The 14,229-nt window shown below is 37.0% G+C and overlaps 1 protein-coding gene across 2 annotated transcripts in view; it reads left to right on the top strand.

The window, feature by feature from the left end:
* The window catches only part of Ptpn4 (protein tyrosine phosphatase non-receptor type 4), a 120,546-nt gene that overhangs the window by 97,036 nt on the left and 9,281 nt on the right, over nucleotides 1-14,229 (top strand). For both annotated transcript variants that reach the window (XM_051204040.1, XM_051204039.1), the window contains exons 16-24: nucleotides 1,738-1,897; nucleotides 3,239-3,322; nucleotides 3,406-3,462; nucleotides 6,029-6,185; nucleotides 6,951-7,117; nucleotides 8,391-8,481; nucleotides 8,667-8,728; nucleotides 12,290-12,436; nucleotides 14,020-14,148. In XM_051204040.1, coding sequence (XP_051059997.1) covers nucleotides 1,738-1,897; nucleotides 3,239-3,322; nucleotides 3,406-3,462; nucleotides 6,029-6,185; nucleotides 6,951-7,117; nucleotides 8,391-8,481; nucleotides 8,667-8,728; nucleotides 12,290-12,436; nucleotides 14,020-14,148 — 1,054 coding nt within the window. The remainder of the gene's footprint in view (nucleotides 1-1,737; nucleotides 1,898-3,238; nucleotides 3,323-3,405; nucleotides 3,463-6,028; nucleotides 6,186-6,950; nucleotides 7,118-8,390; nucleotides 8,482-8,666; nucleotides 8,729-12,289; nucleotides 12,437-14,019; nucleotides 14,149-14,229) is intronic.

Genomic DNA, 14,229 nt, shown 5'->3' with positions numbered 1-14,229 from the left:
CAAGGAGGAGATTAACACAAAAGGATAACGGAGAACAAATGTGATAAAAATACAGAATAGACATTGTATATATATAAAAATACCATTATAAAACATTTGTTCTGTTAATTTTTGCAGTTTATATATGTGAGTTTTAAGAGGAAAAAAGATGCCCGTTCCTGCCCTCTTTTGTCCGCAAGTCTGCTTTCGTGGGTGCCAGCATAGTAGGGTAGAAGTTGGACCATTGCTTCTTCCTTCTGGCCCTTGTGGGAAATTCAACTTCTGTTCTATAGACTGGTTGTTCTTAAAAGTTATAATTTCTCCTTTGAAATCTCTCCCAAATACCTAGCTATCAGTTCCTGTTGCCACAAATTAGAGTTAAACTTTCTAATGTTTATAAATTGTTTTTCTGACCTGACAAGATTCTATGTGGTTTTGTCTCATCAGTGATGACCTTACTATTCTAATCTCTGTCACATGATTGCATTTATTAACCTCATGAGCCCTGATGAAGGGGGACAATCAATAGATCATTAGACTATACCTACCAGGAGGTTTTTTCTGTTCAACGCCCAATTTCCAGGTCTTTTATTTCGAGGTTGTAAGTACATCATTTCTCCTTCCGTTTCCTCCTTCAAAAACCTCCCCATAATGCCCCCCCACTCTTTTTCAAATCCATGGCCTCTTTTACATTAATTGTTACATGTGTGTGTTCTATATATATATATATATATATATATATATATATATAGAGAGAGAGAGAGAGAGAGAGAGAGAGAGAGAGAGAGAGAGAGAGTGCCTGGACTGTCTGTTGCTGGTCTGCCTGCTTCCAGGGCTGACTATTTGGTATTGGATAATTAGTGTGCTCTTCCCTGGAAGAGTATTTCTCCTACTCGCAGCATTCTTCGGTTACCCTAGTTCTTGGTGTAGAGTTCAGGCCTTGCGTGCTTTTCCCCTTCCCCTTTGGATGTCTGCTGCTGTTGTCCTTGTTCAGCTCATGTATAGGCAGCCATGTTGAAGAGACTCTGTGGGTGTGGCTTCTGATGTTACTAGGAGATACAGTCTCATAGAACTCCCTGATCCTTTAGCTCTTTTCACCTTTCTGCAATGTTCCCTGAACCTCAGTTGCAAAGGTTATTCTGTAGATGTATCCACTGGGACTGGATTCCACCGCTTGGTTTTTTGATTAGTTAGGTTTTTCTGTAATGTTCTATGTCTGTTGCAAAGAGATCCTAGACTAGGGATGACTAGACTAGGGATACACCTATCTATGTGTATAAGGGCAAATATTTAGAGTGTAGTTAGGGATTATACTAGTTTAGTAAAGTAGTGACTGTAAGTTCTTGTCCAAGATCCATGAGTGCACTAACCCTAGGTAATTGGCTAGCTTTCCAGTACCAATCACAATTTCTCTCTTGTTGAGTGGATCTTAAGTCCAATTAGAAAGCTGTTGGTTACTACTGAGATATGTGTGCCACTAAATACCCTTGAGGTTATTGTGCCTTGATGGTGGTTGAGGTTCATAGGTGCTGTAATTAGGTAGGACTGCTTATTGATTGGTTTTATTAAAAACAGATTTACTACTTTAAAATGACTTTTTATTAAAAGGTAGCATTTCCAAGTAAATATATTCAAAGCCTCTCCACTTTAGTCATGTATGGTATCTGGATTGCTTGACCTAATTTAGAATAAGGTATTTCCAGCAGATGATTACTAAAAATACTCATTACCCCTTCCCTTTATTTTTTTTTAACCTAGATCACAAGAGACCCCTGAAGATGGGCAGCCTCCAGCTTTACCACCCAAACAATCTAAGAAAAACAGTTGGAACCAAATTCATTTTTCCCATTCTCAACAAGATCTAGTCAACCATAGTAATGAAACCTTTGATGTGCCCTCTTCCCCTGAAAAGTCCACTGTAGGTAGTCTCACTTTGTTTTGAATTTTTTAAATCTTTAATGCACTTTATTTTGAACTATAGTATGTTTTAGTTGTAAATTGTAATACTTTGTCTTTTTTTTTTCCTGGTTCTTTGATCATGATTCATACCATTATGGAGTTACCTTTTCCTTTCTTTGTAAAGTACCTGTTGCTTTGAGTTAATGTCTTAACAAATTAATTTTAATTTCAATATATAAAATATACATATGCTTTCAGAACAAATACTAATAATTAAGTAAATACTTACTTTAATATGTAATTTCTTAGTGCAGTCCCCCAACCTTTTAAAATTGAGTACAGATTCTGATAGTGTATTTGCACTCAACAGTTTAAAAAATAATTTATAACTTTTGATTCTCCAGAATATGCTTTTATACAATAAATGATGAGTTCTTAGAATCTTAATGATTTATTAATTATATTTCTCTAGAACATTTAAATAAGCCATAAGTGAGGTTACTAGTCTAAGAGTACAGTGTCCTAAAAAAGCAAGCTCAGTCATATGTAGATATGTTTCAGGAAATTTAAAGAGACATGAGGAAATTAAATATGATGCACAGAGGAAATTTCATCCATAGTAGGCATCAGCATCCAATGTCAAAGGCCTTTGGTGATTACTGTGCTCCCTGCCTTCCTGGTTATTTACTCAGAGCTTTTCCCATTACCAAAAGTTGAAACCATTCTATTTTCTCATGAGTACTGTTCCACTACAATAGACCAAATGAACAAAAGTGATGACTCTAGTGCTAACTCTATGGTGATGTTTATGTGTCTCCTCTTGCATGCATTGATTTATTTGTGGTTACTGCACTTGTATTTTGATGGAGGTGGTATGCAAAGATAATAATGAACACATGGCAGTTGTTATATAACTTGTAATCTAGTTTGATTCTTCCAAAAATATTTAGTATAGGCTAGAAGATAGCTTAGTTGTTTAAATTCTGACTACACAGGCACTAGGAATGTATAGAGAGGTGGATCTTTGGGGGCTCATTGACCAACCAGCCTAGCCCTACATGGTAAGTCCATACCACTAAGAGGTGCTCTCAAAAAACAAAATGGACAGCACCTGAGGGATGCTACCCAATGTTGCCCTCCAGTCTCCACAATTAGGCTTACTTACCTGTATACACACTTGCAAACACATTTGCCAGAAGAAATGAAGAATGAGAGAATGCATCTTCAAGTTATTAGGCAAAGAAACTAACTTTCTTCAACAAACCTTTTTCTTAGAATTATAATTATATACCATTGATAGTACAAGCAGATAAAATATATACTTTATAACCTGAAAATTCTTTATTTTTTGTCTTTTTAGCCTAATGGTGGCCTTCCACATGAAAATCTTGTTCTAATCAAAATGAAACCTGATGAAAATGGAAGGTTTGGTTTCAATGTAAAGGTAATCTGGAATTTGTCTTATTTAGTTTTTAAATTAAGATGTTCTTAGTTTGGTAGTATTTGAGTTTTCTGTGTGTTTTCCAGGGAGGATATGATCAGAAGATGCCTGTAATTGTGTCCCGAGTAGCACCAGGAACACCTGTAAGTTATCCAAAATTTTTTGTAAATACTGTTTTTAAGAATATATACTTTGGGGGTTGTAGAGATGGCTCAGTGGTTAAGAGCACTGGTTTCTCTTCCAGAAGTCCTGAGTTCAATTCCCAGCAACCACATGATGGCTCACAACCATCTGCAATGAAATCTGGTGCTCTCTTTTGGCATTCAGGGACATATTCAGGCAGAACACCATATACATAATAAGTAAATAAGTAAATCTTCAAAAAAAAAAAAAAAAAGAAAGAAAAAGAATATATATTTTGGGGCCAGTTGGTGGTGTCACATACTTTTAATCCTAGCACTTGGGAGACAGATGGATCTCTGTAAGTTCGAGGCCATAAGGCCAGCCTGATCTACAGAGCAAGTTTCAGTACAGCCAGGGCAACAGAGAAAGAAACCTTGTCTCAAATAACCAAGTGTGTGTGTGTGTGTGCGCGTGTGTGCGCGTGTGCGCATGTGCGTGCGTGCGTGCCTGCAGGTGTAATGGTTGCCTGTCTTTAATCCCAGCACTCAGGAGGCAGTAGGAGACAGATCTCCATTGAGTTCAAGGCTAGCCTGGTCTATTCAGAGATTTCTAGACCATCCAAAGCTAAGAACAAACAAACAAGAATACAGATGTAGTTTCTAAAGTTTTATGCATACAAGTGTTTTGTTTGCATGTATGTCTGTGCACCTCAGGTCAGAATGCAGTGTAGCATCCCCATGGAACTGGAATTACAGCCAGTTGTGAGTTACAATATGGGTCTCATGTTTTCAAAGAACACGTTATTCATATTTCTGTCTCTTTTATCTCCTTTATCTTTTTAAATTTTATGTGCATTGTTGTTTTGCCTGCATGTAAGTCTGTGTAAGGTGTTGGATCCTGGAGTTGCAGACAGTTGTGAGCTGCCATGTGGGTGTTGGGAATTGAACACCAGTCCTCTGAAAAAGCACTCAGTGCTCTTAACTGCTGAGCCATCTCTCCATCCCTGTCTCCTTTATCTTAATTACTGGGTGATTTTTCTCAATCAGGCAATCCTTACTGCAGTAGTACAGAACTGTAAAGGTGGCCACACAAGGTGAACTCATGCAATGAATGATTTGGAACCAATTGGAAAAATTATACTGTTTTCTTGATTTTTAGATCTATTTTCTATACTTTAAAGTCTTTTGTGCTGTCTGCTATAAAAATATTGAGGGATAAAAAAAATGTGTTCTGTTGCCCAAAACATCAGAAATATTGAAAAATAATATTTCAGTTATTTATGAATCCTTACTGCAAGTAATTTGAATAGTATAAAATTGGTAATACATAATAAGTCTCTTAACCTTACATTAGTAAAGTGTCATAATCCTCTGCATTTGGAACCTTGGTGTTGAAATAACTTGAGTCCCTTTGACTATTTACCTAGAGACCCAGACAGCCAAAATGCTCATATTTCCATCATCATATCTCCTCAGGTCAAAGTTCACTTCTGGAGTCCACCATGTTTTTTTTTCTTTACTTAGCTTTCATTTTCATCTTTTCTGGCTGGTTCCTCTTTTAGATTATTGCATGGTTTTCCACTGAAAATCTAGAAGCACAGTTGTGTTGTGTGCTTTGCTTCTTGGTCACAAACTAATTAATGGATACGCTTTAACAAGTGTGATGTGTTCCTTCTTTGCCTTTTAAGTTATTCTTAGAAGGCAATTAAGGTAGTCATCAATCTCATTATAGGGGGAGGGCAGTTAAGGTACTCCCTTCAATATTGCTTAGATTCTTAGTTGGGCTCATTCTTGTGGATTCCTGGGAATTTCCCTAGTGCCAGGTTTCTTGTTAACCCCATAATGGTTCTCTCTATCAAGTTGTCTCTTTTCTTGCTCACCCTCTCTGTCATTCCCCCAACTCAACCTTCCTGATCCTTCATTTTCTCCTTCCCATTCATCCCTCCTCTTTTCTCCTACCTCCCTCATCATTCCCCCTCTCTCCATCCTCCCAATTTACTCAGGAGATCTTGTCTATTTCCTCTTCTTGGTGGTGGTGGTGGGGGGAGCATCCATGTATGTCTCTCTTAGGGGCCTCCTTGTTTCCTAGCTTCCTTGGGGTTGTGGGTTGTAGGTTGGTTGTCTTTTGCTTTATGTCCGATATCCACTTATGAGAGAGTGTTTGTCTCTCTGTGTCTGGTTGCCTCACTCAGAATGGGTTCTTCTCATTCTATCTATTTGCCTTGGAATTTCAAGATGTCATCTTCCTCAGTCACTTTCTACCATGTCACCTTAGGTTTTGAGATGGTGTCTTGCAGTAAATGTGGAGTTCTGTGATTGGCTTTACTGGCTAGCCAGCCAGCTCCAGGGACTCTGCTCTGCCTTCAGTCCTGGGGTTATACGTTTCTACTATAGCACTTTCTGGGGCTTGGGAGTCAGGTCCTTGTGTTCGCCCAGCAAGTGCTTTACCGTCTGAGTCATCTATCTAGTCTTTCATGGATGCTTTGCTATATGTAGTTTAAGCTCTGCTGTGGTGTATAAAAAGTAAAGTTCTATATTTTCAGGATACCATGTGCATATTTGAACTCTTCCCTACATTATATTATAGGCTGACCTATGTGTCCCTCGATTGAATGAAGGGGACCAAGTGGTACTGATTAATGGTCGGGACATTGCAGAACATACCCATGATCAAGTAGTCTTGTTTATTAAAGCTAGCTGTGAGAGACATTCTGGGGAACTCGTGCTTCTAGTTCGACCTAATGGTAAGTACCTTGTTTAGCACTATTTGACATAATTTCTAAGTTTACTACTGGACATGGTAGCCAGAGTAGGCTTCCTTAAATATGACAGCGACATCTGTCATTCTTAGAGGAAAAAAAATCCAAAATCTTGGTTCCGTTATCTCCCATTCATACTATATTCACGTCTGTTGGGGCGATGGCTTTCTTACTGTTCCTCAAAAGCTCCAAGCTGATACACTTGAGGGCCTGTGTACTTGCTGTTTCCTCTGCAAATAGTTCTCGGTTTTGATGTAGCTCATGTCCCTGTGTCATTAAGGAAGGCTCTCTGCTTATTCTACCACATCTAAAGTGGCTTTCCTCTAACCACTCTAATAGCAGTGTTATGTAGTCAGTGAGTATTTGTTTAGTGAACACGTAAATCTCATTGGGTGGGGGTGCACATCTTTAATCCTAGCACTTGGGAGGCAGAAGCAGATCTGTGTTTAACACACGTTCCAAGACAGCCAGAGCTACACAGAGAAAGAGAAACACACTGAACCACCCACCTCTGTAGTCCTGCCTCATTTTCTTAATGTCTCTTCAAATTGTAAGCACATGGCTAAAGAACCCTTCTTTTCTCCAAAGGAATAGGAAAAGCCTTTCAACCCCACAGCCATTCTTGGTTCGTACACAATGGCATCAGCCAGATCTAGAGGAATTATTGATAACTGACTCTATAGAAAATAACTAGTAATTTCTTACTGAATTCTATTAAGATTCTCATGTATGTGTTTTGTTTTATTTTAGCTGTATATGATGTAGTGGAAGAAAAATTAGAAAGTGAGCCAGACTTCCAGTATATTCCTGAGAAAGCCCCACTAGATAGTGTTCATCAAGATGACCATTCCCTTCGGGAGTCAATGATCCAGCTAGCTGAGGGGCTTATAACTGGAACAGTACTGGCACAGTTTGATGTAAGTGATATCATTGTATTAAAACACTATTTGCTAATTAGTTTGTGGTAAGAGCCTAACTAACATACTATGAATTAGCCTCCCAACTGGTTGATGTCAAAAGTTCTAAAATGTAGTTTTTAAATTTATTCTCATAATACTAATTATGACTATATAAATAAGTGTCTTTTTGAAAAAAGTATTAAGGGCCAGGCATAGTGGCTTATACCTGTAATCTCAATAAAGCTGAGGCAGGAAGATGTTCATGAGTTCAAGGTCAGTCCAGAATAGTGAGACCCCCTCAAAGTTTACAAGTGGTAAAGACATCTTAAATGGCTTTCCCTGTAATTTATAGCTCTTTTTATGAAAGGGAGAAGGTAAGGATAGTGTGTTGTGTACTTAGAGCTTGAGCAAAGCCAAATGTGACAGCACACATCCTTTGTTGTTCTCACATCTGCAGTGATGCAGTTTTCTCTGAGCTTGAGGCCATCTTGGGCTACATGTAGCAAAGGCCTTGTCTCAAAAAATAAAATAAAAATAAATGAAACTCCCAAGTTAAAGGAAATAACTGGTATTTCAAGTTCATATTTTGTCATATTTAGTCTTTGTTTAGTTTTGTCTGTAAGTCTTAAAACCCCTCAGATCAATATCTCAGAAGAACAAAGATGCTTCTTCACGCCTACTCTTTATTTTGATTAGTTAGTATATAGTGAATTTTGAAGGTCTGTATTTAAAACAGACATGTCCCGCCTGTGGCCCACAGGGCTGTATACATCCAGGATAGTTAATTTATAAATACACTCTGCTACATTTGTAGATGGCAATATCCTGTCATAGTGAACTTAATTTATCTTTACTAAATCTAGGAATTTTCCCATGTGTGTAAAAAAAAAAAAAAATAGCCATCAATGTTTTCCATTCTCTAGTATATGTTGTATATAAATGCTTGTAATAAAACATATAAGACATGTATCTTTTCTTTTAAAAAAAAAATATCAGTTTGTTTATTGTGAACACTTCTAAAATAAAGCCAAATGTTCTCTGCAGATTTGCTATTCAAATATCAGGTATTTTGATGACAGAACTGCTTTCAGAGTTTTCAACATAGCTACATAATGCATGTCAAAAGTTACAGGACCGATACAGTTGTGGGTCAGCACTCTACAATTTTGAAGAGTATCATAGTGTGTGTGCAGTATGGGGGTGGGGTTTCCTGTCAGAATAGAAGCTAATCTGCAGAACCACTGATGACTTATTGGACTGTTTCTGTTTGTCTATTTGTTTGTTTTTAAAGCAACTATATCGGAAAAAACCTGGAATGACAATGTCTTGTGCCAAATTACCTCAGAACATTTCCAAAAATAGATACAGAGATATTTCGCCTTGTAAGTATCTATTAACTCTTACCATCATAAGCTTAATCTTTGAAATGAAAGTTTATCAAAGATTTTTATGGCCAGAGTGTAAGTTAATGTTAGAGTATTATGCTTTGCATGTGCCAGGTTTTGGTGGTTTAATCTGAAATATCAAAACAAAAAAGAAATCCATTGTTTCTTTTAAAATTTTTTAGATGATGCTACACGGGTCCTTTTAAAAGGTAATGAAGACTACATCAATGCAAACTATATAAATGTAAGTTCTTTGTTTTTGCTTTTGTTATTGAAATAAATGAAACCATTGTAAATTTTAAGATTAATTCTTTTTTACTGAAGGCCTAACTTTGATAGAATATTAAAACTTGAAGATAGGAACATTTTATCAAATCAAGGTTTTAAAAAGTAAGGCAGGACCAGTGGTGGTGCAGGCTTTTAAACCCAGCACTTGGGAGGAAAAGGTGGATCTCTGTTAGTTCAAGGCCAGCCTGATCTATAAGAACTAGTTCCTGGACAGCCAATGCTACACAGAGAGACCCTGTCTTGAAAAACAAACAAACAAACAAAATCAAATCAGGTGTGGCAGCACATACTCTTAATCCCCAGCATTCGAGGCAGGACTGGAGGATCCTGATATACATAGAAAGCTCCAGGTCAGGTCAGCTAGAGACTCACAGTGAGACCTTGTCTATCCCCCACTCTCCCCTAAGAAAGCTAAAGTAATTTGGTTCTGCTATATTACTATGTAGTTGGAACAGTACAACAGACTAATCAGCTCCAGAAATAGAATAATCTATTGTTACTATAATGCTACCGTAGGCTCTGTTTATAGTAGTGGCAGCCTTTTAAATCCCTGGAGATAAAAACAACCTATCTGGTGAGTTATTTGGGTCACGTGTCATTGTTAGGAAGATGATTTCTCCCAGCTATTGAAGGAAAAGATCACTTTTTCCTTAATTTTATAGTATAGAAAATTTCAAATGTGTAGAATTGGAGCAGAAAGTGAAATGAAGGGACTGGACAGGTGGCTGAGGGTACTGACTACTTCTGCTCGGCACTAGAGTCCAGTTCCTAGCACCCCACCTGGAGCCCTCTTCTAACCTTCACGTGCTCCTACGTGTACACACACACACACACACACACACACACACACAGGGGAGAGGGAGGGAGGAGAGGTACTCACAAATAAAAATGGTTTTGTTTTTGTGTTTTATACTGTAAAATCAACCTTCACATACACATCACTTAATTGGACCATTGAACTCATGGGCAGTGTTATTCCCTATGTTCCCACATTTAGATTGTTATATAGCATAATTGTACACCACTTTCTCATCTATAAGTACTTCTCCTATTCAGTTTTGACGGTGTCATCTGTTGAAAATACATCAGTATATAAATTTGAAAAGTGGAATCATGGAAGAAATATGTGACAATTATTAAGTATTTCAGATGGGGAAACATTTTGTTAAGCTGGATGGATTGGATAAATACCTAATCTACAAACAGCTAGACTATTGGTGAATATAGTCTCTGCATTTGAGAGACTGAGGCTCCTTCAAGTTCAAGATTTCCAAACTAGCCAGGGCAGGACAGCAAGACCTCAATCTCAAAAGGACAATCAAAGAGTCACATTTTGTCATATTCTGTCAGCTAATCAATGTGTAATTTCACTCAAAAACTTTAAATAATAATGATAATGGAAAATCTTTATATTTGGTACACTTAAGGGTGCTGAGATCAAATGACAGTCTGTATTTTTAAAATGCCGTCCAACTCAGAGCTAGAGAGATATCTCAGGGGAAGAGCACTGACTGCTCTTGTGGAGGATCTGGGCTCAGTTCCCGGCATACACATGGCAGCTCACAACTGTCTGTAACTCCAGTTCCAGGGGATCTGACACACACACAGACAAACAGACATGCATGCAGGTAAAACACCAATGACATTTAAAACAAAACAAAACCACAGTACTATTATGAAACTTAGAGAAATAGTATCACAATTAAATGAAAATGTACTCCGTTTTCAAAACAAAGTACAAATTTAGACTACATAGAAGTACTGTTATTTACCTATGAAACTGAAAGACCAAAGATTTGATGATAACATATGTAAGTCTAGTTCTTTATCTGAAGCCTTAGGTTTAAGTATGCTTTGGGGCTCAAAATTTTAGATTTCAGGATTTTTTTTTTCTTTTTTTTTTTTTTTTTTAAGAATTTACACTTCCAGCACTCAGGAGGCAGAGGCAGAGGCAGGTGGATCTCTAAGAGTTCGAGGCCAGCCTGGTTTAAAGGACAAGTTCCGGACAGGCCCTAAAAGCTACAGAGAGACCCTGTTTCCAAAACCCAAAAAAGAAAAAGAAAAAAATCAGTCCATGTACCAGTCCTGTAGGAAGAAGTAAGGTCCCTAGCAGGATATGGGATAAGGACCCTTTTATTTTTTTATTTTTATATTGATATTACATTAACATTCTGAGTCATACTAATAGAGTATAACTAACCTTAAGGTCAATCAAAGTCAGATTTTGCTGTCAAATGCTTTCAAGTGAGGTCAAATTTAAAATGCCTTCAAGTCAGGACAAGTTTTAAAACACCAGAGGCAGTTTTGCATTTCAGACTATTAGTAATTTCAGAGCTACGGATAAGGGATTGTAGATATATTAGCCAGTACCAATGGGAATAGGTCCCTGTGTGTTGTTGGTTGAAATATGGAGAACATTATGTATGGGATTGTCAGAATGTGAAGTGTGCATACATTTTGGTGCCGCGTCCTCATTTCTTCCTGTTTCCCTTATAGATAGGTGCACTTTTATATTTGCTAATGTCAAATTAGAGAAGTATTCAGTTTAACCTTCTTACTGCTGACAAACAGTAACAATGCCTTAAATGTCTTTTAAATAAAGTACAGGTGGTTTGTTATGCTTTTAGAAGGGCCATTAAAAGAAAGAAATTTAGGCACTAATTTTGGCATTGTCTTTCGAACGATATAGGACAGTGTACTGTGCTATCATTTAAAAAATAGTTATACAGAAAAATAGTTGTGTACAGACCGTCTATGTGAAAGAGGTGCTAGAAACTAGGAAAACAAATTACTTTCTGGTGATAACTAGAGACAGTTTGGAGGAGGAGACTTCAAGTATGCACCATTAATCACTATGTGTAGACATCACCTTGTTAAAATAAACCTCAGCTGTAACTCAACTGTGGTTCCCCTGTATTTTTTTTTTTTTTTGTTTTATTCCATTCCATAAACAATTTTAAATATCATTCTAATAGCCCTTCATTTGTTTTATGAGCATAATACAGCTAAAATGCAGAGTTTTCTCTTAGGAAATTTACCAATTAAAGTATTTAAAGATAATTTTTAAAAATTATCTTGCAAACTCTCTGCCTCTAAAACAAATTTCTCTGTAAAGCTGTCCTATAAGTCACAGTAGTGCCAAATATGGTCATAGCTTTCCATAATATATGTGAGGCTGGGATACATAGTGAGACCTTGTCTCAGAGAGAGAGGGAGGGAGGGAGGGAGGGGGGGAGGGAGGGAGGGAGGGAGGGAGGGAGGGGGGAGGGAAGGAAGAGAAAGAATTTGGAAAATATTTGTTTTTTAAATTCTTCTTCCCACCAATGGAATGATGACTATGTATGACTTTGGACATTGACAGGAAATTTTTTTACAAATGAAATTATTAACGAAGAGTATTGTACTAATCAGTTTATTGAGATAGTTGTGTTCAGTTTAACATTAATGAATGTTTTTCATCTTCCCAATCATAGGAAAAAGTCAAAATGCAAAATGTTTAATGTCTTTTTCCTTGTAGATGGAAATTCCTTCTTCAAGTATTATAAATCAGTACATTGCTTGTCAAGGGCCATTACCACACACTTGTAAAGATTTTTGGCAAATGACTTGGGAACAAGGCTCCACCATGGTGGTGATGTTGACCACACAGGTTGAACGTGGCAGAGTAAGCTGTAGTTGAATTTTATCCATTACTTGGGCTCTTTTTTAATTACACTGTGTTTATGTACTCAGAATATTCTTTAATCTCTTCTTGTTCCATGCTTTGAATTATTACAGCTAAATGCTTCAGAATGTGCCTAACACAATACTTGTGTATTTGTTTAAAGTCATGTATATCTAAGAGGCTTGTGTATGGAATATGTAAAGATTTCTTATAAGTTAACAGTTAAGTGATATGGTCATTTAAAATTCTGGCAAAGGATCTAATTAGACAATTCTCAAGATGATACACCAATGTCTGTTAGCACATAAGATACTGTATATCAAAAAAGTAAATGTAAATCAAAGTCACAATGAGACACTACTTTATATAGTAGGCTGAAGCAGACAATGGCAAGTGCTAGTGATAGACTGGAGAAAATAAAATACAACACTGTGCTGCTTTCAGATTGGTAATATGTGCAGTCACTTTGGCAAAGTACGGCAGTTCTCAAAAGGTTAAACAGTATTTCTGTAAGTCATTAATTTCAGTATTATATATACCCAAGGAATTGAAAATATGTCCATGCCTTCACAACATTAGCCATGATATGGAAATTCACATATTCCAACTAAATTGTAATATGTCCAATTACTAAAGAATATTTGGTAATAATAATAACTGAAGTACTGATATTATAATTTGGGTGAGCCTCAAGAACATTATACTAAGTGAAATGTTCTGACAACAAAAGTTATTGTATGATTTCACTTTTATGAAACATAAGTATAGTAAATAGATTAGTAGATGCCCAAGTTCATGTTTGAGAAAGAAGATGGAAGGGGATAGAATTCACAGCAACTATTAATGAGTATAGGGAGATTTATGCTATGGTGAAAATGTCAAAAGGTGATTAGGGTAATGGTTGCACAGTTCTATGAAGTGTGCTAAAAGCAATTGCAATGGGTCGGCTATATGATAATAAGACTGGAATTAAATAGTACACACACATATGCACACACAGAGACCTGTGGTAAAACTCTATTCAAGATAGAGCCACACTGATTGCTTATTATTATTACAAAGAGTTGTAAAAATGTGAATAATCATGGGGCAAGATGGCTAAGTCTATAAAGCGCATGGAATGCAAGCCTGGGGACCTGAGTTCAGATCTCCAGCACCCTTGTAATAGGTATGGTAGCATGTATCTGTAGTGCTAGAGTTGGAGAGGTAGGGCAGATACAGATCCCTGAGCTCATTGTCCAACCAGCTTGCCTATCCAAATAGGATAAGCTCCAAGTACAGTGACAAACCCTTTCTCAAGGAAGTTAGAGAATGATGGAAGACACCCACCACTGACCACTGTGCTATGTGTGCACATGCTCACTCATATATGTGTGTGCGCGCACACACACACACTCATGAAATAAACACATGCACACATAAAAACATTAGTAGTTGGAGATCTAAGTGAAGAGTGTATGAGAACTGAATGATTTTCTGTAAACTTGAAAGTTTTTAAACATTAAAATACTTTGAAAGTTGGAGAATTTAAATTTTTACACCTAAATATGTAATTTTGTGTATTTAATTCTGTTGATAATCAGGTTAAATGTCACCAGTATTGGCCAGATCCCACAGGAAGCTCATCCTATGGATGCTATCAAGTCACCTGTCACTCTGAAGAAGGAAACCCTGCCTATATTTTCAGAAAGATGACACTGTTTAACCAAGAGGTAAGAAGTCAAGAGTGTGCATTCGGAAGAATGCTATAAAGACTTTGAAAGCGGAAAGTGTCTGAGTAGTAGTTACTGGTA

The sequence above is a fragment of the Phodopus roborovskii genome, unplaced genomic scaffold (assembly GCF_943737965.1).
Source record: "Phodopus roborovskii unplaced genomic scaffold, PHOROB, whole genome shotgun sequence".
In the NCBI taxonomy this organism is placed as follows: domain Eukaryota; kingdom Metazoa; phylum Chordata; class Mammalia; order Rodentia; family Cricetidae; genus Phodopus; species Phodopus roborovskii.
Note: the sequence above shows the minus strand (reverse complement) of the source record. Positions and strands in the feature narration are given on the sequence as shown.